Below are 22,158 nucleotides of genomic sequence, written 5' to 3' on the forward strand. Positions count from 1 at the left end.
CTCTGTGAAGAGCAAAAAGCGGCTCGCGTTACTTGGTGCGTCAGAACTCTCGAAAGATTCTACGCAGGATCCTCAAATGCTGTATACAACATTGTATCAGGTGACGAATCCTGGATATACGCGTACGAACCCGAAACAAAAAACCAGTCACGAGTTTGGGTGTTCGAAAATGAGTTAAAGCCAACAAAAATTGTTCGTTCACGGAGTGTTGCAAAAAAAATGGTGGCCACGTTTGTCTCCAAAACCGGCCATGTCACGACTATTCCTCTTGAGGGACAAAGAACGGTTAATGCATAATGGTATGCTAGCATTTGTTTGACACAGGTCGTTTCTGAACTCCGTAAAGAGAACTGCAACCGCCGCGTCATCCTCCATCACGACAATGCGAGTTCTCACACCGCGCACAGAACAAAAGAGTTTTTAGAGCAAGAAAACATAGAATTATTAGACCATCCGCCGTACAGCCCCGACCTAAGCCCTAATGATTTCTATACTTTCCCTAAAATAAAGAATAAATTGCGTGGACAGAGATTTTCATCACCTGAAGAAGCTGTGGACGAAGAATACTTCGAAAAACAATAAATACATTTTTAAATAGTAATGTTGTGTCACTTCGTTAATTCCCGAAATTTTCAGTGCCGCCTATATAAGTAGTAAACAAAAAGTCAAATAATGTTGAAATCTCCATGATTAAATGTTTTTCACCTACCTACGCCGAAAGTTCGGTTTTCGTCCCGCTGTACAGGGAAGAAAGTCTAACTTTTTCTCCCTGGGTACTGACAAGTGCATATGCGCGTTAGTGTCTACGTCTGCTCTCACGCACCTAAAATTCTCCGCCATTGCTGTGCTCGGATAATTTGCAATATTTTGTTTAGTGTAAAAATAAAATAAACATAGGCATTAAAATTTAATAGTGAAGTATTAAACAAAGATGAGTTCATCAGACAGTTCTTATTCAATCAGTTGTAGTTTATTTAAAAATAAAAAAACAGTTAAAATGCTTTTTTTACGAGTGGGTGGGCACTGCTCTCCCATCCCCCTGCTAGGGCTTCGCCCCTGAACCCCAGCTTGGTACTCCATGGGTGCTAAGTTTTTTACAATGTCGAACTTTCAGCCTGGTAGGAAAAAAAGTTGTATGTGCACCCCGGGAAAAAAGTAGGAAATCTCATCCCGCATGTTTGCCAATGCAATTTTACACGCGGGAAGAAATGTCCAACTTTTCTCCCTTGGTGCACAATGTACTATTGTTTAACAACAATAATAACTGTGCTTTATGTAGAAATAACTTTGTTTCGTTTCCTTTTGCCTATTAAATCGAATAAGTCTACCAAAACCTCTTTACTTTTTGGTATTTATCTTATCTATGGTTCTTGGTTTGGTACTTTGATGCCGAAGCCAACGCTACAGGAATTTTATTAAACTTTATTCAAAAATAAAGTTTTAAAGACCTTAAAATTAAAGAAAGAGTTCTGCAAAACGAATACGATTTAAAAGTAAGTTTATATCCTTTAAATTGACCTTAAAACCACGCAATTTTTACTTTTGAAAAATAACACAAGCGCAATGTGATGCTACGCCATTTTGTTTAAAATATCACCACACTATTAATTGAAACTACACTTCATAATGCCGCAGGATGTATCAAATGTCTATGAAAGTATAAGTATTTATGCAAAATAAATCTATTTCATCTCAATTGTCACCATAACCTACTCCTACATATCATTTTTCTTATAATATCTACGTCATGTAGGAAGAAATCCCTAGTAACAATAAATTATATTGTGTAAACTCACTGCACTTACCATTCACTATTAGTGGATAAAGTTGCTGTAAACAATTATAAATTATTAATTAAAATGATCTTATGTTTAGACTAAGTTTTGATGATTCAATGACTTACGAGATAGTTTTTTAGTCGTGACGCCAGGGTGCCGTTTTCAAACTATGCCACTCTTACTCATTTCACTTTTGACTTTACTCTTGTCGTGAAAATTATGTAGTATTGAAGGGGGGAAATTTGATACGCTTCGTGATGTCCCACCATAATTTCCTGCTCAAGGCCACTGAACCATTTTATTTTATTTTAAAGTTTAACTAAACTGACATTTAACAAGGCAGAGGCTTTTGAGTTTAAAACCTATTTTTCCACATAGTCTGACCCTGACACAAAGTGAAAATGTAACTATAGTAATTTAAAAAAAATAAAAATACAAAAAATTGCCACTTTTTGTAGTGATGGAAAACTACTTATGACATCATCTCTCTCAATTAGATTGTTATGCAAAGATGAATATTTGACATATTTATTTAGATACCTTATTAAAGTTCAACGCTAACTTCATGATACCAGCTTTCCAGTAAAGTATATAAGCAAAAAGGCATATGTGCCTCACTGCCTATCTTACTGAACTGACACTAGAACATAATCAACCTGAGAAAAAACTAGTGTCATTGGACATAGTTCATTTTATCTTGTGCTTCGGTGCTTTTAATTGGATAACCCTTTGTAAATGTTGGGCTAATAGATTTTACTGTATTCAACTAGCCCAATATTTTTGATAAATAAGTTTGACTTTTATTTGTAATCTCAAATGATAAAGTTTAACAGATGTAAAGATAACAACAACAATGAGTACTACTGCCACATAACTTTTATTAACCATTAATAGTGTTATATTTAGGAGCTGAGTAATTTACATAAATTATTTAAAGAAGAATTATGTGGTGCAAAAATTCATTATGTTCAAACTGTATCTTTGTGTTGATTATTAAAAAGGGGGTAATTTTTTTAAAAGGGGAGCTTTGATAGAACTGCTTTTGACTATTTAATCTGAATCATTGTTTGATCGCTAGAGAGAGCATTATTGTGATAACAGTCTGTAAGACCTCACAACATGCACTTAAACACTAAGATCAAGTCAGAATTTAGACAATTGAAGGGAAAGTAGCAGTAATAATATGGCTTGAGTAAGGCAGTCATATACACATAGCTATAGCCATCTATTACCCACCTAAACAAGTAAACCAGTTGCTTAGCAACAATATGTATTATAGAATTTGGCCTAAACTACAAGTTATTACTCATTTTTTTTTTTTTTACATAATTGTTTACACTAGCTCAGGACCCACCTGGCGCAAAGTTGTTATTAGATCCCATAGACGTGTAATGTCAATGCCACCATCAACCTTGAGACATGAAGTCAAACTAACAGTTATATTGTAGCCTAGCCTTCAAAATGCTCCACGGTAGTTGTAGCAGCAGTAGTATGTAACTGTGCAGGCTTACGGACAGTTTGTTTGTGTAATAGGGACATATGATGCTGCAAGAATGCTATTGCCCGTTCTCTGGTGAATCTCTTAGTGGCTTTTTATGTCATCCATGAGAAGTGATGTGAATTAATAATAATTTAAATTGTGTTTTTTCCTATTGTTATAGAATGGCGGAAGATTTTGATGTTGAGGCAATGTTAGAAGCTCCATATAATAAATCGGTGAGTAATCTTTAACATTGTTCATGAAATGAAAAAACTGAACTTATAAAACTATTAGAAAATTAATAATTGTTAGTTATTTGTTTAATGGTCAGAAATAATTAACTATAGAAAAATAGCACACTGACCAATGTGAGTGAATATAATTCTTAATTAAAAAAAACCATATTATTATGTATGCACAGTATATTATGTAATGAATGTCAGATAGAATTATTCACATATTAAAGTAATAACTATTAAATAATTATAGAAAACACTCAAGAAACAAATTTTTGTGTAATTTTTACAGCAGACCAATTAATTATTTTCATAGATGTTTTTAATTGGAGAAAAATGTGAATTTTTTATGTTTTAAATAATAAAGTACAACAAGAAACATTAAAATTGTTAAAAAAAGTTTGCAGTTTTTTTACAATTAATTAAACCAAAGCAAAGTGCAATATTTACATAAAAATTCTCTAATTAAACACATCTCTGAATAACACAATGGTAAGCTATTGTAAACAAAATTACATTTGAGAATCATTTCTTGTATTTATAGAACTTTGTGGTAATAGTCCAGCATACTTCACCGACCTGAACAAACAAGAGGTATCCATCATACTATTGTACTTAATTATTTTTTGTTTTAATATTTGTAAACTTGTTGTTCAAATTAAAGTTATGTTAGATAAAGTTTCAAAATCAATACAGATTTCAAAAAAAGACCATGCGCTGATGGGTCGTAATCTTTTGCAGAAGTATCCCTGTGTGATGTTAACGCAGTGTGCACCCTTTGTCAGTGGTTTATTTAACGGTAAGTCTAGATTAGGGTACCAAGCGACTACCGACTGACTGCCATGAACGTCAAACACATCACAATCAAAACATCCTAGGACAAGTAAACCAATGCAATTTGTGATGTTTCATCTATGTCTGAACAATTAAAGGCCATAGTTGAAATACCACAAATGTTTGCCATATAACTATTACAAATTTACTAATGCAGTTTTATTTATTCACTCGGCGTGTGTTGCTGTGGCGCTGCTTCTACCTTGTGCTTTGTGTGACAGGATAACACTTCCTCATCAAAGCATCGATCGGACAAGCACTCAGATAAGCACAAAGAAAGGGATAAAGATGGTTCAAGAAGGTCAGTACTTTGTTTTTATTACCATGCTACCACATGTAAATCAGTTTTAGATCATGACAATATCCTTGTCGGTGCCACCCTTGTAGATTAATTAAGGTATATTTAAGGTAAAGAAATTGTTGGGAACTTTCAAGCTTAAGGACTCCGGTTTGGTACTTATTGGAAATTTCAGGAGCCCATAGACACTGCAAGATGAACATCTTTGAACACAGGCTCACCTGCAGGCCCTATTAACATTAACAACGCAAATAGAAAAAAAAATGCAGCTTCCATTTAGATTATAATATTATTTCTTGACTATAGCACTCAATACTGACATGTACAATGAGTCCTGCTGACCTATAAAACTGTTATGGTAAGAAAACACCTATTGAAAAATAAAACCTAAATTAATTTGTAAGATAATCCTCCAACAAAGATAATAATATATCGATACTATCTGTTCGTAATGCACTGTAACCAAAATTATAATAATTGACCATTATTACTAATACAAAAACAAGTGCAACATTCAATAGTCATATTTTATAAAAAACATGTATTAGCTGACACTTATTTTGTTTGATGACGAGAAATAAAAAAAGCCTTTGCTAAATAAAACGCTTCCATAACATTCCGTTGTCAGTTTTGCGTATATTAATTCATTTTAAATTGAATATGTATAAACACTAGAATCAATCCCGAAATCTGAAATTCCTAACCATCCTTCGAAATCTTAAGTCATACTTTGGTACAAAAACTACCAAAGTCTTACTTGTTAGAATGAAATTTACTTTTATATTTACTTGAAATTTGACTTTTATTATTAGAAAGCATAAAATCAATAATAATTCTTGGTTTTAGGCGTAGTCGATCGAGAGATAAAAGAAGATCAAGGGATAAGGATTCACGTCGTTCAAGAGATCGAGACGATAAAAAAGACAGAGAAAGAGGCAGAGACAGAGATCGTCGAGATCGCGACAAAGATCGGATTAAGGATAAAGACCGCGAGAGAGAAAGAGAACGAGATAAAGAAAAACGTCGTAGCCGCGACAAGGACCGAAGTCGGGAAAGAGATCGCAGTCGCGATAAAAACGTTCATAAAAAAGAAAAAACTCCTGAAAGAGAACCACAAAAAGAATATAGGTCAAAGTCGAGGGGGCTAGACCCGAAACTTGAAGATCTACCTCCAGAAGAAAGAGATCTAAGAACTGTATTTTGCATGCAATTGTCGCAAAGAATCCGAGCTAAAGATTTAGAAGAATTTTTCTCATCAGTTGGCAAGGTTCGAGACGTAAGACTTATTACTTGCAATAAAACAAGAAGATTCAAAGGTATTGCATATATTGAATTCAAAGATGCTGAATCAGTGCCTTTGGTAAGTATATTATCATATAAGTTTGGCATGGGGAATTTGAATGTTTTTCCCAAATAATTTATGTGACTCAAAAATTTTACTTTCAGGCTCTTGGCTTAACAGGACAAAAGTTACTTGGAGTTCCTATAATTGTACAGCACACGCAAGCCGAAAAAAATAGGGTTGGCAATACATTGCCGAATTTAGCACCAAAGACCAGTAATGGACCTACTAGACTCTATGTTGGGTCTTTACATTTTAATATTACAGAGGATATGCTACGTGGCATTTTTGAACCATTCGGAAAAATTGATCACATTCAACTAATGACTGATCCAGAAACTGGTAAAAGTAAAGGATATGGATTTCTCACTGTAAGTAGGAAAACAGTTCGAAAAAATTAATATATACTTAAGAGATGAGATATCTAGACATATTTTTACCATTTCAGTACATCATAGAAATTTATCAATAACTAATGTGTTTATCATCAGTTTTGAACCTAATTTTTAATGTTTTCAGTTTCACCATGCCAGTGATGCTAAGAAGGCTATGGAACAGTTAAATGGTTTTGAGTTAGCAGGGCGGCCTATGAAAGTTGGAAACGTCACAGAACGTGCAGATGGAGGATCAAGCACGCGGTTTGATGCTGATGAGTTAGATCGAGCTGGAATTGACCTTGGTGCCACGGGCCGTTTACAATTAATGTTTAAATTAGCAGAGGGAACAGGCTTACAAGTAAGTTCACATTGCTGAAATCCAAAGTTTGTTTGAAATTATTGATGTATTTTATATACAAATTCGAGATATTTTAAATCATAGTTTACTTACATTATAACACATGTGCCCCTTTGTTCTATAACTTGTTGCCATTTTAGTAATAATAATGTAATCCTGTTACTTTAGACCTTCAGCCATTTCTCTTAATGTTAGCCTAGTTAGCCTAGTTAGCTAATGTTAGCCTAACACTATGTACATCATTCTGAAGAAACTGAAACAGGTCAAAATCTATATAGATACAGGGTATAAGTTCAGAGCTATATGGTGGATGCATTAACACTTGTCAACCAATCTTAATCTTAATCTAACCAAAAATACTTAATCGTTAGTAGTCAAAGGGGCTATTCCAACTTCGCGCGGACCGCTAGGTGAGCTCACGGGCTCAACCTGAAAGAATTGCTGACACTAGTCTTAGCAAATGCAATGAATCTAATACCGGATCGAAATCCCAATCCACTGAGAAGATCCGGCGAGAAACTCAGTGGGTTGTCTTTGTGCTAGTTCGCACGTCGAACCTTTCGTCGGAGTTACGAGTTCGACGAGGACGGTGACCGGTGCTTGAAGAACCTAAAAGCACCGATTGGGTCCGGGGAATCCGAGATATGTTTTGGGCAACGGTGGCTTTGCTTTGTCCGGTCGCCTGGGTCGGATATGTAATAAGCGGTGGCCACGATAAGAGGGTTATCGTGCCGCGCTGCTTATTCAAAGTAGGGTTCTGACGCTTCTCTAAAATACTTCGTATCGATTCTAGATTTCGGTATTTGCAATGTTTGAAGATTTACAAGTCTGGTGTCATCATCACAAAAACCACACCCTTTCTGTTGTTTGATTGCAATCGTTTTTTTTTCTGTATTTTCTTGATTTAGTCTCATCAGCTATTTGCAGTAGAGATACAAATCGAAGATTATGCCTTGGCAGTAAAAACTTATGAACAATGACCTTCCAATTTCACCATACACAGAGCATCACTATAGTCTGTAGATCTTGACTACCCTTTGACCATGTTTTTTTTTGAAAATTGTTGTAGTTAATCCACTTCATCACCAGTGATCTTCTTATCGAAAAAGGTTTATTTTTGTTTCTATAGCAAATAAGTACATAATTCATTAGAATCATTAATTTTCCTGCAACAAAAAAACAGTATGATATAAAATAATAACAGTAAAGATATTTTACTGCAACTTTGTACTTACAAAATATAACTTTTCTTGATAAAATTTAAAGTAATTTAAATTTCGTAACTGATATTCATATTTAAAATATGACAAAGTAATTAATGCACTAACTAGCTTTGTATAATCATTGCAGATACCTCCTGCAGCAGCATCAGTACTAATGGGGAGTGGTTCAGCTTTAGTGTCTCCGCAACCTCAAGTTGCACCTCCTATTGCAACACAATGCTTCATGCTCAATAACATGTTTGATCCAGCAACGTAAGTTTATTTTTGCAAAAGCCCTATATAGTGTTTATTAATTTAATTCATCCATTAGACTGGCAAAAGGAATGTACACATCTGTTTTGTAAGAAAAGCTTCATGGAACTTTGGCAAGGTGATGTGTGCCAAGAAAACACCACCCTGCCATCTTGCCTGTTTTACCACACAGTAGTCGTGCATTCAACCATTTCATTAACCACTTAGCATCAGATGGGCTGTGGTCTCATTCACCAATCTAATTATACAAAAAAATATATATTGTTTCATTTTAGCATATGTTATTATCTCAAACACTTAATAAAACTGGATAAACCAAGAATGAATAATCTTAAACATCTGTTGGTAAAAAAAAACCTAATTTGTTATACATACTGTAATTGAATTTTTTGTTTTCAGGGAAACAAATCCAAGTTGGGATATTGAAATAAGGGATGATGTTATCAGTGAATGCAACAAACACGGTGGAGTGTTGCATGTGTATGTTGATAAAGCATCGCCTCAGGGAAATGTGTACTGCAAGTGTCCGACAATAGCGACGGCCGTTGCCTCCGTGAACAGTTTGCACGGAAGATGGTTTGCGGGTCGTGTTATTACGGCGGCATATGTACCGCTCGTCAATTATCATTCTTTATTCCCGGACGCGATGACTGCACTCAGCTTACTATTGCCTTCGAGGCAGCGATAGCTCGACCAGACAAATTCTATTTGTAAAATAAGTATGTATTTGAATAAGGAGGGACTTTTGTTTGTAATTTTACATTAGATAGTTAATCATTTCTAATTAACGTCCTAAAATTAGCAATAAATTTCATAAGCATGGTAAAAAACTTTTTCATTTACACAACTCTTAAAATTAAAAAAGTCACGGTCGAAACTACAATCAAGACTTTTTCTATGCGAATACGATCGCGATCACTCGGTGGATTTTTTAAACAGTCTGTTCAACTAGCAATCAGAAGGTACAGCTATGCAACTCTGTCCTCGTCGATGTACAGCTACTGTGGTAATATATAATATACAAAATTTTCTGAACATTTGGTCGTGAATAAATATATTAACATTCATCTAAACCACTGGTCGGTAACCCGCGGCTTGCGAGCCGTATGTGGCGCTTAGACTCTTCGGTTACCGCTGTTCCGCGAATTGTTTAATTCAGGCACGGAATATTTATTTTACCTTATAGGAGACTAATATACCTAGTCAGGTCATAAATTCTGTCACATGTTTAATGTAAAATAATTGAAACAAGTTTATTATGTAACCATTCATATACCAAAATGAACTTAACAAAACATAAATTCTTATGACACTAAAGTTTATTCAAAATGACCTCCGTGATTTTGAATACAGGCCTTCAATCTGCGCGGCCAGTCGTCTATCGCAGCACGAACGAGGTCCATGTCAATATCGGCGGCTGCCTTAATCAAGGATGTCTTGAGTGACTCCAAATTGGGATGAGGCTTTGAGCACGCCTTTTCCTCCAAGTGTTGCCATATCTTGTAATCTAACGGCTTCAAATCTGGACTGGAGGAGGGCCAGTCTTCGTGCCGGATGAAGTCGATTTCACGCGCCGCCAGCCAGTCTTGTGTGCTCTTCGCTCTATGAGCTGGCGCCGAATCTTGTTGGAATACCCAGTGCCTGTTATTGAACATGGTATGAGAAACAGGTTCCACAAGGTTCGTGAGGACTGTATTTTGATACACAACTGCATTCGTTTTTACACCTTTCTCACAAAAATGTACCTCTGTTAAGCCCCAATAAGAAACTCCCAACCATACCATGAGCGAGGATGGAAAATGACCTCGTTGGACACGCGGAATACGGTTGCTCGCTTCTTCACTACTGTGTGCGTACACCTTATCATTTTGTTTGTTGTAGCTCTCTTCTACGGTAAAAAATTTTCATCCGAAAAAAGAATTTCCCGATATTTTTTTCCCGCGTACCGCTTCAACAAAGCGCGGCATCTCTTCAGTCTCCGGTCCGTTAGACGAGCATTCAAACGATGTCCTGTTTTTCTTCGATATGCCCGAAGCCCTAAGTCTTCATTTAACACCCTTTTCACCGTGGTTCTGCTTAACCCCATCTGAAGGGCCAACAGTTTCAGCTTACGTTTGGGATTTCTTTGAATTCGCGCCTTCACAGCTTTTATCACTGCTGGAGTCCTAACAGACCGAGGGCGACCACTTCTTGACCTGTCATCTACACTAGAGTCTTCATTGTATCGTTTGATGGTACGATAAACGAATCTTTTGGTTATATTCAAAATTTTCAGTATGTTAAAAAATTGAATTGGCGCGTAACCGCAACGATGCAACGCAATAACTGCAACACGGTCTTCTTTAAGCGTCCACTCCATATTTAAAAATGAGTAAAATTCTAAAAGTATACATTTTTATTTTCATGAACAATTCGAAATTCGAATTCAATAAACTTTTTTGTGGCCAGCATTCTAAAAGAAAAGTTTTTACTGTGTGACAATACTTATGACCTGACTAGTTATATTTTTTAAATACAAGGCTATAAAAGTAAATGTTAATTATTTTTTTCCTTATCTGGTCGTTGGTAGCCTAAGGGGCTATTTCAACTTCGCGCGGACCGATAGGTGAGCTCACGGGTTCAACACTAGCCCTAGTAAGTGCTTCGCTGAATCTACTACTGGATCGGAATCGCGACCCACTGAGAAGATCCGGCAAGAAACTCAGTGGGTTGTGTCTATGGGCTAGTTCGCAACATCGAATTCTTCACCGGAGTCGGACGAGTTCGAGGAGGACGGTAACCGGTGCTCGAAGAGCTTAAAAGCACCGAGTGGATCTGAGGGATCCGACAAGACATATTTTGAGCGACGGCGGCTTTGCTTTGCCCCGTCGCCTCGGTTGAATATGGTGTTAGCAATGGCCACGATAAATGTTAAAAAAATTGCTCTGAATACATTATAATTGTGTATTATCTATATTTGGCTCTTGGTTGACAAGGCTGCCGACCACTGGTCTATACCTACTATCTCTTCACCAATTACAATTCCATAAGTACTTATGGTAGAGTTAGTTTTTTTTTTTATTGCCCTTGTAGGCAGGCGAGCATACGGCCCACCTGATGGTGAGTGGTTACCGTCGCCCATGGACTTCAGCAATGCCAGGGGTAGAGCCAAGTCGCTGCCTACAAACGTTATGTTACACGAACGCACGTTTATGTACCACAATCCTGCTTGATTCTTTGTAATCCAAAGCTACTATGCTTACGCTTTACAGCGGGTGTAACAATGCCCTTTTGAACATCAATTTTGTCAATATGCTCTAGTATTGTATACACGTTATGATGTCTGTGTTCCGTTAAATCCGGTTTCAAAAAAGATAAAAGGTTGGTTCGGTCGTCATCTAATTATTCTTATTAATTTAATAACCAATTTAAAATAAATAGCCAGGACATAGTATAATATTTTAATTTTGAAATTATAAAAACTTACAATTATTAATGACCAGCAGATTTGAAAATTAGAACTAAAGTACAACCGCTCTAATCCAATCAATTTCTAAAGTTGCAGGTCCTTTTTGTTTCACTGTTTGATACACTCCGCCGTACATTTGCAATCCAATGCTGGTAATTTGCGATAAATTCAAAGTCTCGTTATTAACTACTTTTTTCCCTCGGTAGTAGGCCTTGAATTCTGATAATCTTAAATCACGTACAGCGAATTCATCTTTGGGTGCCTGCACCAAAAATAAATGTTATTTTGTGAGTGAAATGTTTTAAGAATTCATTTCGGCGCTCCCGACGCGATATAGCGTAAAATGGATTAGACGACAACAAGACTGATGAAGTCAAAACACAGCAGTTTTATTTTTTGCCTACCTATTCTCAGTAGCCCCTCCAGAGACTATTCTTCACCGGGTGTGTAGGTAGGTGAGTTCATGATGGGTCAGCCTGTGGGCTTTGCTAACATTTGCCCTAGTCAGAACAGTGTTTCATTGAATCTCTGGATCTAGAAGATCAGAAGGGCGATCCACTAAAAAGATCCGGTGGGAAATTCAATGGGTTGTGTCTGTGGGTCAAGTGCATTGAACCCTTCGTCACATTCGAAGAGTTCGATGAGAACGGTAACCGGTTCTGTGAATGCCCAAAAGTAGTAAGAGTAGATCGGGAGGGTCCGAAAAAACGTGTTTAGGGTGACGTCAACTATGTTTTGCCCAGTTGTCTGGGTCGGGTATGTAATTAGAAATATATCAGAAATCACAATCACTATAACCTTTTTTGGACTGGTTTATTTGAACCGGACGCTTACAATACTTTCCATCTCGACATGATACCTCGGAACATGAGGTCGATGGCTCAATTTTATTTTATAATTTGACTGCTGTCTCAGCCCAATCAACTATTTTTATTTCTTAGGTGGGTGAACAAGTTCACGTCTGACCTAGTGCTAAATGGTTAACGGAGCCCAAATATCGGTATCTAATTTGAGATATGAGGTCGAAGTTCCAATTCAATAAATTTAATAAGTAATCTCCTAAAGCGCACAGAAAACTTCATAAATACTAACGGATCGATGTGTACCTAATTATTAACGCTTTTACCCACCTGAAAATATTGTTCGAAAGAATAATTCGTTTCATCATTAAAACCTTTGTGTCGTAAAGTTACTTTGAAACGATTAAATTGTCCTTGACCTCTACAGTAAATTTGGAGCGCTGTATATCCACTAAGGTCATAATTACTTAAAACTCTCATGCCTGCGAAACCTGCACCGTTTAGTTGAGGATTTAGTAGTACAAAAAATATGGCTCTTCTAAACCCAATATTTTTATGTATGGTAATCAAAGCTTTAGACATTCCAACGTCACGTACTGTATCGGAAATCTCTTCCCAGGTTTCAACGCTATCATTTTTCGTAAAATCAAATAGGTAACGCGTTTCTGCAACGGATGCGCTGGCACTAAAAGAAAAAAGTAAAAAAGTTAAATTTGTATAAAACATTCTTAATTAGTATGTCATCCAACCATCATGCCTCATGTCTCATGCTAGGTTAAGTAGTATTCATGTTCTAATGTATAATAGGCTAGGTCCTAGCCGTTAGGGTAACTACTTTTTAGGTGTACCGCAATGAACCCACAATAATCCAAAAAATAACAACTGGAATAAAAACATATTTTTACATATTGTATTCACAGTGCCTTTTATTCCATTGTTTAACTTCGGAAAACAAATAATAGTTTAAAAAGAAATATATATATCTATAACAATACAAATAAATAAAATTGGAGTGTCTGTTTGTAATAATAAAATAAGTTAAACACTTTTTACTAAATGCTTAGGTATGTATACACAGTACATACAGGGTGTCCCAAAACTCAACGTCAAGCCGAAACGGGGTGACAGGATTGATTGTAACTATCATGAGAAAAATTAGAAAAAAAAAATCACATGCGGTTTGGAAATTATGGGCGTTTAAGAAAAACCTAGAAATTTGGTCAAACTGTAACCATTTTTCGGTTATTGTGGTTAATTTTTATTATTTTTGTTCATTTAAGCTTTGGAACCGTAACCCTAAATAACATTTATTCGCACAAGCTGTTGGTAGTTTCTTGATTTTACGGCAAAATGATGAGAGAGATGGATAATGGACATTTGCAGTGCATATAATCACTTCGTTTTACTCATGCCTGTCGTTCATTTGCTAAATAGAATATTTGTTATTTCCATAAATTAATAACTTCCATCACCTAATTGTATCCATAATCCTATCCTTTTTTTGATACACACGACAGGTTTCTGACCCCATGTTTCGAGGGTAGTGGCGGTGTTTAAAGCCTCTGATAACCAGCTGGGATATCATACTTGCCAATAGCTTTCTATATTATGTATATATTTTTTACGTAGATAGAAAAAATCCTTGAGATTTTACATAATATCTACCCATCTACTTATTAATAGGTTAAATCAATATTTAAAACTTGACCAAGCTGAGTTTGCACCTCGCTGGAATGCGGCGCTCCGCCCGCTTCCCCGCTCACCTTCCCGCGATCGCCCTGTCGCGTCAGTACAGATAGCTTCTTTGTCGCCGACACGCGTCATACGAGTTTTCGTCTCACTATCCGTTGAATTTAATTTTTTTTTAATTGTTCTTGTTAGGTTTTTTGTTGAAGTTTAGTTATATTAGTGGACTATTGTTATTTAAGTTTTTGTTGAAATGTTGTTACTGATCGCTTAACGTTAATTTTTTTTTACTTCAAGAGGATTGTTGTGGGCAACAAAAATGAAAGGAAAGGTCATACACATGGAAGGGAGAAACATAATCCTGAAAAGGAAACATAAAGGAAAATTATTACCGAGCAATTGGGATACAAATTGGGATAAAAAGTGCAAGAATGCCCGGGTGGTCTTAATACAAAAACCCGATATCGCTATATTCTAATGTACCTATGTATAATATATTGTTAAAAACAATAAATGCAAAGTAAAATTTAACAAACATTTGTTTACATTTTTAAAGTCATAGCGAATACTTTTTTCAGACCATACCTAAGCGGCAGTGTGACGTAATCGATGCGAGGTGCAAACTTAGCTTGGTCGAGCTGTAGGTAGCAATTTAGGTATTTAATTTTAACCTCAAACAACGTAATTCACATTAAAATACCGATTAGGTTATCATCGTTTGTGAGCTTGGTTACGAATCGAAAATGAATAGTCTTACATTATTCCACATTCGCTCACTATTTTCTCGTTAACTCCAATTTCATCTTTATTAATTTTGTCTTCACACCATAGATTATACCTTCACACTTTGTGCCGGATGTCGACGCCATTTTATGCTCGTAAAATCAATGACACATATAGCGCGCACACTCCAATATGTATACCCACTAAATTAGCCTATAACCTCTACCACTTTAACAAGCAAGATAACTTTTCAGAGATACATTAACCTTACAAATGCGATATGAAACTAACTGATTAAGTAAACAAAATATTTTTCTAAACAAAGAGTAAGTATTTATATTGCATATTCATAAAACGTACTTAAATATGACTTCACAAACGTAATATATTATGTCTTTATAGCAAGTAGATTAACGCTGTCTTATTTATGGAAGGCATTAAAATATATATGGTAGGTACATACGTATGTTGCTCAGACAGATCGTGCTTCAATTATTGAAATCGTAGTTCCACTCATCCAGTTCTTTTTTTTTTCCTACTTATGCTGATAGCCTTGAGAGGCTATTTCCGCTTCACCCTAACGTTTGTAGGTGAGCTCGCGGGGCTCAACCGGAGAGTTGCTAACACTGACCCTAGCAAGAGCAGTGCTTCGCAGAATCTACCACCGGATCGGAAACGCGACCCACTCAGAAGATCCGGCGAGAAACTCAGTGGGCTGTGTCTATGGGTTAGTTCGCTCGTCGAGCCCTTCGTCGCAAGCAACGGGTCCGACGAGGACGGTGACCGGTGCTTGTGGTGCCTAAAAGCACCGTTAATGGATCAGGAGGATCCGTAATAACGTGCTTTGTGTGACGTCGACGGTTTACCATTCGGTCTACTGGGTCGGGTATGTAGTTTCCAGCGGCTACGATGAGAGGGTTCTCAGGTCGTGCCGCCCTCTCAAAATGGCGCAGCGATGCCGACTGCAGATACTTACTAATTGAATCGAGCTCCAAGTCATCGTGGAGATCCACGTTCCTCAGGAACCATGGCGCTCCGACGGCTATCCTACAGAATCGGGATTGAATAACCTGAAGGGATTTTAAGTGGGTGCGGGCTACGTGAGCGAACACTACGCTTGCATACGTCATGACGGGGCGTATACAAGTTTTCTAGAGAGTTACCTTATTATGGAGGGACAGTTTGCTTCGACTACAAAGCATTGGGTAAAGTCGTCCTAGTATAAACGCGGCGCGGTCGCGTAGGTACCGTTTTTATGTGGGGACGGAATGTCATCCCTCTGTCGAGGGTGACGCCTAGATATTTGACTTTCGAGGCCCACGGAATGGGCTGGCCAAAGAGAGTGATGGGGCTAACGGCGGAGGTGTTTGCGCGCCTATTAAGGAGTGGGATGCTCGAAGTGGTGTTCGGAGGGCGACCCCTTTTAAAGAGCACCGCTGTGCTTTTCGTGGGGTTGATGTCGATTTGCCACTTCCGGAACCACTGTCCCATGGTGGCTACTGCGATCTGGAGTCGCCGATGAAGCAACGACATCTTCCTACACGAGTAGTACATAGGCGGCACTGAAAATTTCGGGAATTAACGAAGTGACACAACATTACTATTTAAAAATGTATTTATTGCTTTTCGAAGTACTCTCCGCGAAATTTGACACATTTTTCCAAAGAATGGAACCAATCATTGAAGCAACCATTCCATTCGGAAGTTGGGGTCTCCAAAATGGCTGTTTTGTAGGCGTCCACAGCTTCTTCAGGTGATGAAAATCTCTGTCCACGCAATTTATTCTTTATTTTAGGGAAAGTATAGAAATCATTAGGGATTAGGTCGAGGCTGTACGGCGGATGGTCTAATAATTCTATGTTTTCTTGCTCTAAAAATTATTTTGTTCTGTGCGCGGTGTGAGAACTCGCATTGTCGTGATGGAGGATGATGCAGCGGTTGCAGTTCTCTTTACGGAGTTCAGAAACGACCTGTGGCAAACAAATGCTAGCATACCATTCTGCATTAACCGTTCTTTGTCCCTCAAGAGGAATAGTCGTAACATGGCCGGTTTTGGAGACAAACGTGGCCACCATTTTTTTTGCAACACTCCGTGAACGAACAATTTTTGTTGGCTTTAACTCATTTTCGAACACCCAAACTCGTGACTGGTTTTTGGTTTCGGGTTCGTACGCGTATATCCAGGATTCGTCACCTGATACAATGTTGTATACAGCATTTGAGGATCCTGCGTGGAATCTTTCGGGAGTTCTGACGCACCAAGTAACGCGAGCGCTTTTTGCTCTTCACAGAGCGAATGCGGTATCCATCGGGAAAACAACTTTTTTACACCTAATGTTCATGCAAGATTATTTGTATTTGACTCATGCCAATGTCTAAAGTTGCCTGAATTTCGCGGTATGTCACATGTCGATTTTCCTCAATCAGCTTACGCACAGCATCAACGTATTCTTGGGTGACTGCAGTTTTTGGACGACCTTGACGGGGATCATCACTGAGCTTGACACGTCCACGTTGAAACTCCGCAAACCAGCGATAAATTGTGGTTTTGGATGGGGCTTCATGCAAATGCAGAAATCATCCGATCAACACACTGTTTTTGTGTTAAACCACTTCGAAAGTCATAATAAATCATCGCTCTTGAATTTTCTCGAGTCAATTCCATTTTATCAACGACTAAACAAGTTTGACAAAACCTCGTGATAAGACCGAGAATCTTTTTTTAAATAAATAAATGGTATTCGATTTTTAAAACCAAGGAGTTTTCAATTAAAAAGATTTTAATATGACAGGAACAGTGGAAATATTCCATTCCCGATACTTTTAGTGCAGCCCTCGTAGATAGCCGTGTCATCGGCGAAGAGCGCTAGATGGGTCTCCGGAGACCGGGGTATATCATTGATATACCTACAAACTAAATAATAACGGGGAGAGCGCGGAGCCTTGCGGGACTCCGGCCGTCAGTTGACGGGGACGAGAACGAGTTCCCTCTACTCGATATCGAAACGAACGGTTTGACAAGATGTCTCGTATGATGAGCACGAGTCTGTCTGGCACTCCCATGTTGTACAGTTTGTAAATCAAACCGTTGTGCCAGACTTTGTCGAACGCCTTCGCGATATCGAAGAAGAGGGCGCCGCCGCCGGTCGGAATTTGTTTACGCCTATTTAACCCTATCACGATGTGCTCCGTGAGGTGGTGCACTTGTTGTACACACGAGTGTTTAGTGCGGAATCCAAACTGTTCGTCTATGAGAATTTTGTTCGCGGTAACAAAGTCCCAGAGGCGTTTCCTAAGGAGCCGTTCGTAAATTTTTCCTATCGTCGGGAGGAGACTAATCGGACGGTATCTAGAAGTTTCGTTTTTTGGTTTGCCCGGCTTATGTATACCGATAACCTCCGCTTCTTTCCACACCGCGGGAAAGATGCAGTGCGTCATAGCGGCATTTAATATGGTAGCCAACATTGCTATCAGTTGGACTGGCAAAAGTTTTAGCGCGCGGTTGCGGATGCCGTCGGAGCCGGGTGCCTTTCTAGGTTAGAGGTTGTGGATCGCGTCTCTAACTTCGTCAGTGGTAATGGGGGGTAATGCGTCCGAGGGCGGCAGGGAAGCTCTGCGCTCAACCTCCCTGTCGACTAACTCGGTGTGTTCGGGGTCCGCGTATTGAGTGCAGGTGGTGCACTGCTCTTGCAGTGCATCGGCCAGCAGCTCAGCCTTGTCATCATCATCGAATGCCGGTAGTTGGCCTGAAGGGCGTACGTGGGGAGGCATAGTAGCGGTAGTTTCGGATTTGAGAGTCCTAGCTGGTCGCCAGTATGCTTGGTGGGAGGGCGCGAGTTGTTCTAAATAACTATGCCAATTTTCGTTACGGGCGTCGCTTAGACGGGAGTGGACTTCGCGTTGTAGACGACGCATCCGAATCCGGTTTGAATGCGTGGGAAGACGATCGTAGGCCCGGATTGCCGCGTTCCTAACTCTTAAGAGATTCCTAAGTTCGGGGGACAGTCTGATGCGGTGGAAGCTATCCTCCAAATCGACTTCTTTGGAAGATCTAATGATCGCGGAAGAGATGTGATCGGTAATGATGTTTATGGATTCGACGGTGTCCTCGGGGGATAGATTCGAATCCGGGCCGTAAGGGAGGATTGGTGAAGCGACTTCAGCTAAGCACGTGCCCAGCTTATTCCAATCCACCATGGTCCTCATAACAGTGACTGGGTTGTGAGGGCGACCGAGCTGCATAACGACAGGTCGGTGGTCTGAGTCGAGCTCTGACAGTGCTTCGATGGAACGTAAGCGCAGAGTTACGTTCCTAAGCAGTGCCAGGTCTATAGTGCTCGGACAGAGCGCGATGTTATACGGATAACATGTTGAAGTTGGGGGACCGACTACTTCAAAGGTGAGGTCGTCTATAAACGCATCGAGACGCCTACCGTTAACGTTTGTACGATGGCAGTTCCACCTAGCGTGGTGGCAATTTAAATCGCCTGCCAGGATTCAGTTCTATTCCATAAATATACCTTCTAGGTTTTATTCTCTTTGTATATCATCTTTTTGTAATTACATTTTAATAATACAGACTAATAAAAACACGTATCGCAGTGTAAAACAACACATATAGCTACGACTTATAAGTAAAATAGTGTATCATACCTGATGTCCATGGGTGGCGGTGATCACTTTTCATCAGGTGTGGTTTGAGGTTTCATGTTTCCATAAGTCTAACCCATGATTGTGTTCTAGCCAGCCCACTGAGGTTCTTGCCGGGTCTTCTCAGTGGGTCGCGTTTCCGATCCGGTGGTAGATTCTGCGAAGCACTGCACTTGCTAGGGCCAGTGTTAGCAACACTCCCGGTTTGAGCCCCATGAGCTCACGTACACGTCATGGAGAAGCTGAAATAGCCTCTCAAGGCTATTAGCACAAATAGGATAGAAAAAGTGTTCTAGCATGTGATTTGGAACTCCAGTTCCTTTTCCACCACTTGTGGAGGGTCAATCTTAATGCTGCTCGGAGCATTCAGAGCAGCATATCTAGGCGTAAACCCACGGGACACTGTGTATTCATAGGGATATAGGGGGATCCAGTGAAACGGTCTCCGTCGCCACCCGCCTGTCAGTGGGGAATCTGTACCCGGGTGTCACCACTAAACCGTGCTGGGAAGCTGTCCCCACAACCAATAAACACTGAATGCAGTCGTCGTGCTGGAGTCGGATACCTGAATAGATCCCGTAGAATGTACGAGGGGTGGACTGGAGCAAACCATATATTTTCTATCTATCTATATTATCTATCTGAACTTTTTTTCCAGATTTTCTTTAACGGACTTTTCTCGGAAATCTACTGAGTAACTTCTCTTTGTGTTCTGTAGCGTGTTTTCCGTGGTTAGTTCTCTCAGGAATTGTTTCAACTAATCCCGTCATCTACTTGACTATCGCATAACACACCACCTGTGTAGACATCATCCTTTATATGGTACCATTCCGCTCATCCACGGCACATTGTTTTTGCATTCATACATCTAGCTCTGGAATCAGCCATCTTCCTAAATGCTTGCCGAATGCTATGAAATATCTAACCACTAGCATTATTGATCTCCATGAGAGACGGTGAAACACTACCACCAAACGGCTATGTGCACGTCTGCCTTCTAAGCCAATAGAACAAATGGACTCACAGAACACTTAAAATAATTTTAAATCGTTATTTACGTGGCTTTATTATTGAAGTAATACAATTAAATATTTTAACAGTCAGATTACAAGCTCGCGTCTCCAAATTTAAATAAAGGTGGTCACCGTGTATTATGATTTTAATATCCTACTACGAAAGTCCAATTTAAATCGTTGTTTACCTAAGCTTAAATTATGAGCCCCTACCGGTCAGGGTAGATAAATTGTATGTTTTTTCCTTTTCGAATTCGTTGAAAAGAATTAATTTTAGAAATAGACTGAAAAATGACGATGATGGCGATAAATTTGTACTTACTTCTTATTTTCACACATTAATAGCTTCGCGTGAAATATACATAGTACAACACTAAAAAATATAAAGTTCACACTAGACATTTTTATTACGAAGTGCGTTACACTGCTATACTGTATAATAATCTGAACGTTAGAACTATAAATGTTCAAATAATTATAAACAACCAATACCAGTTCATTCAAATAGCCATGAATATAGTAACATGAACATTTGACATCGTTATCAAATGTTATTGACGTCGCTTTGCCCCTATCTGGATTATGTGCTAATAATTCGTGAATTACAGTTAAAAATGTACATTTCGGCTATTAAGTCTTAAAAATTTATTTATTTATCCACGAAATATCCTCTTGATATTTTATTATTTATTACTACGTATTATCTAATTTAACAAAACGTCTATCGAAATCAACAATACGCTATTGCACAAAACAATCTATGTATATATAGGTATATATGAATTGCTGTTCGTTAGTCTCGTTAAAACTCGAGAACAGCTGGACGGATTTGGCTAATTTTGGTCTTGAATTATTTGTGGAAGTCCAGAGGTTTAAAAGGTAGATAAATATGAAAATGCTCGGAACTAAATAAAAATAACAATTTTGTTTTTCCTTTGATGTGACCCTCGTCGGACGGATTCCTTTTTTTGTTTTAAGTTTATTTTATACAAAAGCTTTTTTTTTTTTTTGGTCTGGAGGAAATCGCCGGACTTCCGCCCTCCCCTGGGGATGAAGGGCGGGGCATGTCGGAGTCGAACTGACTAAAACCTCCTGTCGCTCAACAACCCGCGTCCGAACCTCGCATGAGACAGAACCCATGAAAAGGCAAAGGGGGGAAGGTGAAGCGTTTAGTGCGGAGCACATCTCTCCCATCACCCTCCCCCTCGGGACGCCGGACTGGCGGTCGTCGGCGCCACGACCACCAGCCCTCTCGATCGGCAGGCTATCCGGAGCCCGCCTAGATGGCGCCGGTTAGAATGGGTTATCCTACGGAATACCCCGCTGGGTCAGAACCAGCGTGGGTCGAGGATAGCCGGCCTTCCATCACCCGGATGCTCTTGCGTAAAACGCGTGCAGAGCAGCTTGCACGTCGTCTTCTTAGGCCCCCTTCGCCGGTCCCCAGACCGACATGTGAAGGGGACCGAAACCCTTAGAGGGCCAGGGCTTGGGCGAGATCCGCCTCCCTGGCCCCCGCCCGACGGCGGCGGGCTTGCGCGTCTCTCACGCGCCCCGCCGCCTCCTTCTGCGAGATGATGCACTCGCAGAAGTCGAGCATCGCCTTCCACGACTCGTCGTCGCCGAGCATCGATGCCACAACACTCGGCAACGACAAGTCGTT

The 22,158-nt window shown here is 39.1% G+C and overlaps 2 protein-coding genes and 1 long non-coding RNA gene across 10 annotated transcripts; 1 reads left to right on the forward strand and 2 right to left on the reverse strand.

The window, feature by feature from the left end:
* Positions 1 to 689: 689 nt before the first annotated feature.
* On the reverse strand, positions 690 to 2,267 carry LOC149503096 (uncharacterized). The gene is made up of 3 exons (XR_016325770.1): positions 1,904 to 2,267; positions 1,806 to 1,830; positions 690 to 1,115 (listed from the first exon to the last, which is right to left on the reverse strand). It is a non-coding gene; the product is annotated as an uncharacterized LOC149503096 (long non-coding RNA).
* On the forward strand, positions 1,338 to 9,008 carry Caper (RNA-binding protein 39-like protein Caper). The gene is made up of 8 exons (XM_028186166.2): positions 1,338 to 1,493; positions 3,440 to 3,494; positions 4,550 to 4,629; positions 5,473 to 5,986; positions 6,073 to 6,339; positions 6,488 to 6,703; positions 8,054 to 8,178; positions 8,578 to 9,008. The coding sequence occupies exons 2-8, from the start codon at positions 3,441 to 3,443 to the stop codon at positions 8,864 to 8,866; spliced, it is 1,545 nt and encodes a 514-aa protein (XP_028041967.2). The 5' UTR covers positions 1,338 to 1,493; position 3,440; the 3' UTR covers positions 8,867 to 9,008.
* A 2,596-nt stretch (positions 9,009 to 11,604) lies between these two features.
* LOC114251787 (uncharacterized) lies at positions 11,605 to 21,245 on the reverse strand. 8 transcript variants are annotated; one of them, XM_089740273.1, is made up of 3 exons: positions 20,821 to 21,191; positions 13,024 to 13,111; positions 11,605 to 11,888 (listed from the first exon to the last, which is right to left on the reverse strand). In XM_089740273.1, exons 1-3 carry the CDS (start codon positions 20,898 to 20,900, stop codon positions 11,679 to 11,681), a joined length of 378 nt encoding a protein of 125 aa, XP_089596399.1. In that variant the 5' UTR covers positions 20,901 to 21,191; the 3' UTR covers positions 11,605 to 11,678. The 8 variants fall into 8 exon arrangements, 5 of the variants coding, with proteins under 5 accessions (XP_089596399.1, XP_028041974.2, XP_089596398.1 ...); XM_028186173.2 differs by having other exon boundaries at positions 12,757 to 13,111; positions 20,821 to 20,975; XM_089740272.1 differs by lacking the exon at positions 20,821 to 21,191 and adding an exon at positions 19,489 to 20,277 and having other exon boundaries at positions 12,757 to 13,111.
* Between the last annotated feature and the right edge of the window lie 913 nt (positions 21,246 to 22,158).

The sequence above is a fragment of the Bombyx mandarina genome, chromosome 04, assembly GCF_030267445.1.
Source record: "Bombyx mandarina strain Sakado chromosome 04, ASM3026744v2".
In the NCBI taxonomy this organism is placed as follows: domain Eukaryota; kingdom Metazoa; phylum Arthropoda; class Insecta; order Lepidoptera; family Bombycidae; genus Bombyx; species Bombyx mandarina.

Excerpts from the sequence above, each read along its gene's own strand:
- Caper (XM_028186166.2), top strand. The coding sequence starts at position 3,441 with ATGGCGGAAGATTTTGATGTTGAGGCAATGTTAGAAGCTCCATATAAT. Across the intron at positions 6,340-6,487 it reads AAGGATATGGATTTCTCACT|TTTCACCATGCCAGTGATGC; the intron begins GTAAGTAGGAAA and ends TAATGTTTTCAG. Across the intron at positions 8,179-8,577 it reads AACATGTTTGATCCAGCAAC|GGAAACAAATCCAAGTTGGG; the intron begins GTAAGTTTATTT and ends TTTTGTTTTCAG.
- LOC114251787 (XM_028186173.2), bottom strand. The coding sequence starts at position 20,900 with ATGTCTAGTGTGAACTTTATATTTTTTAGTGTTGTACTATGTATATTT. Across the intron at positions 13,112-20,820 it reads TTAATGTGTGAAAATAAGAA|TGCCAGCGCATCCGTTGCAG; the intron begins GTAAGTACAAAT and ends TTTTTCTTTTAG. Across the intron at positions 11,889-12,756 it reads CTTTCGAACAATATTTTCAG|GCACCCAAAGATGAATTCGC; the intron begins GTGGGTAAAAGC and ends TTTTTGGTGCAG.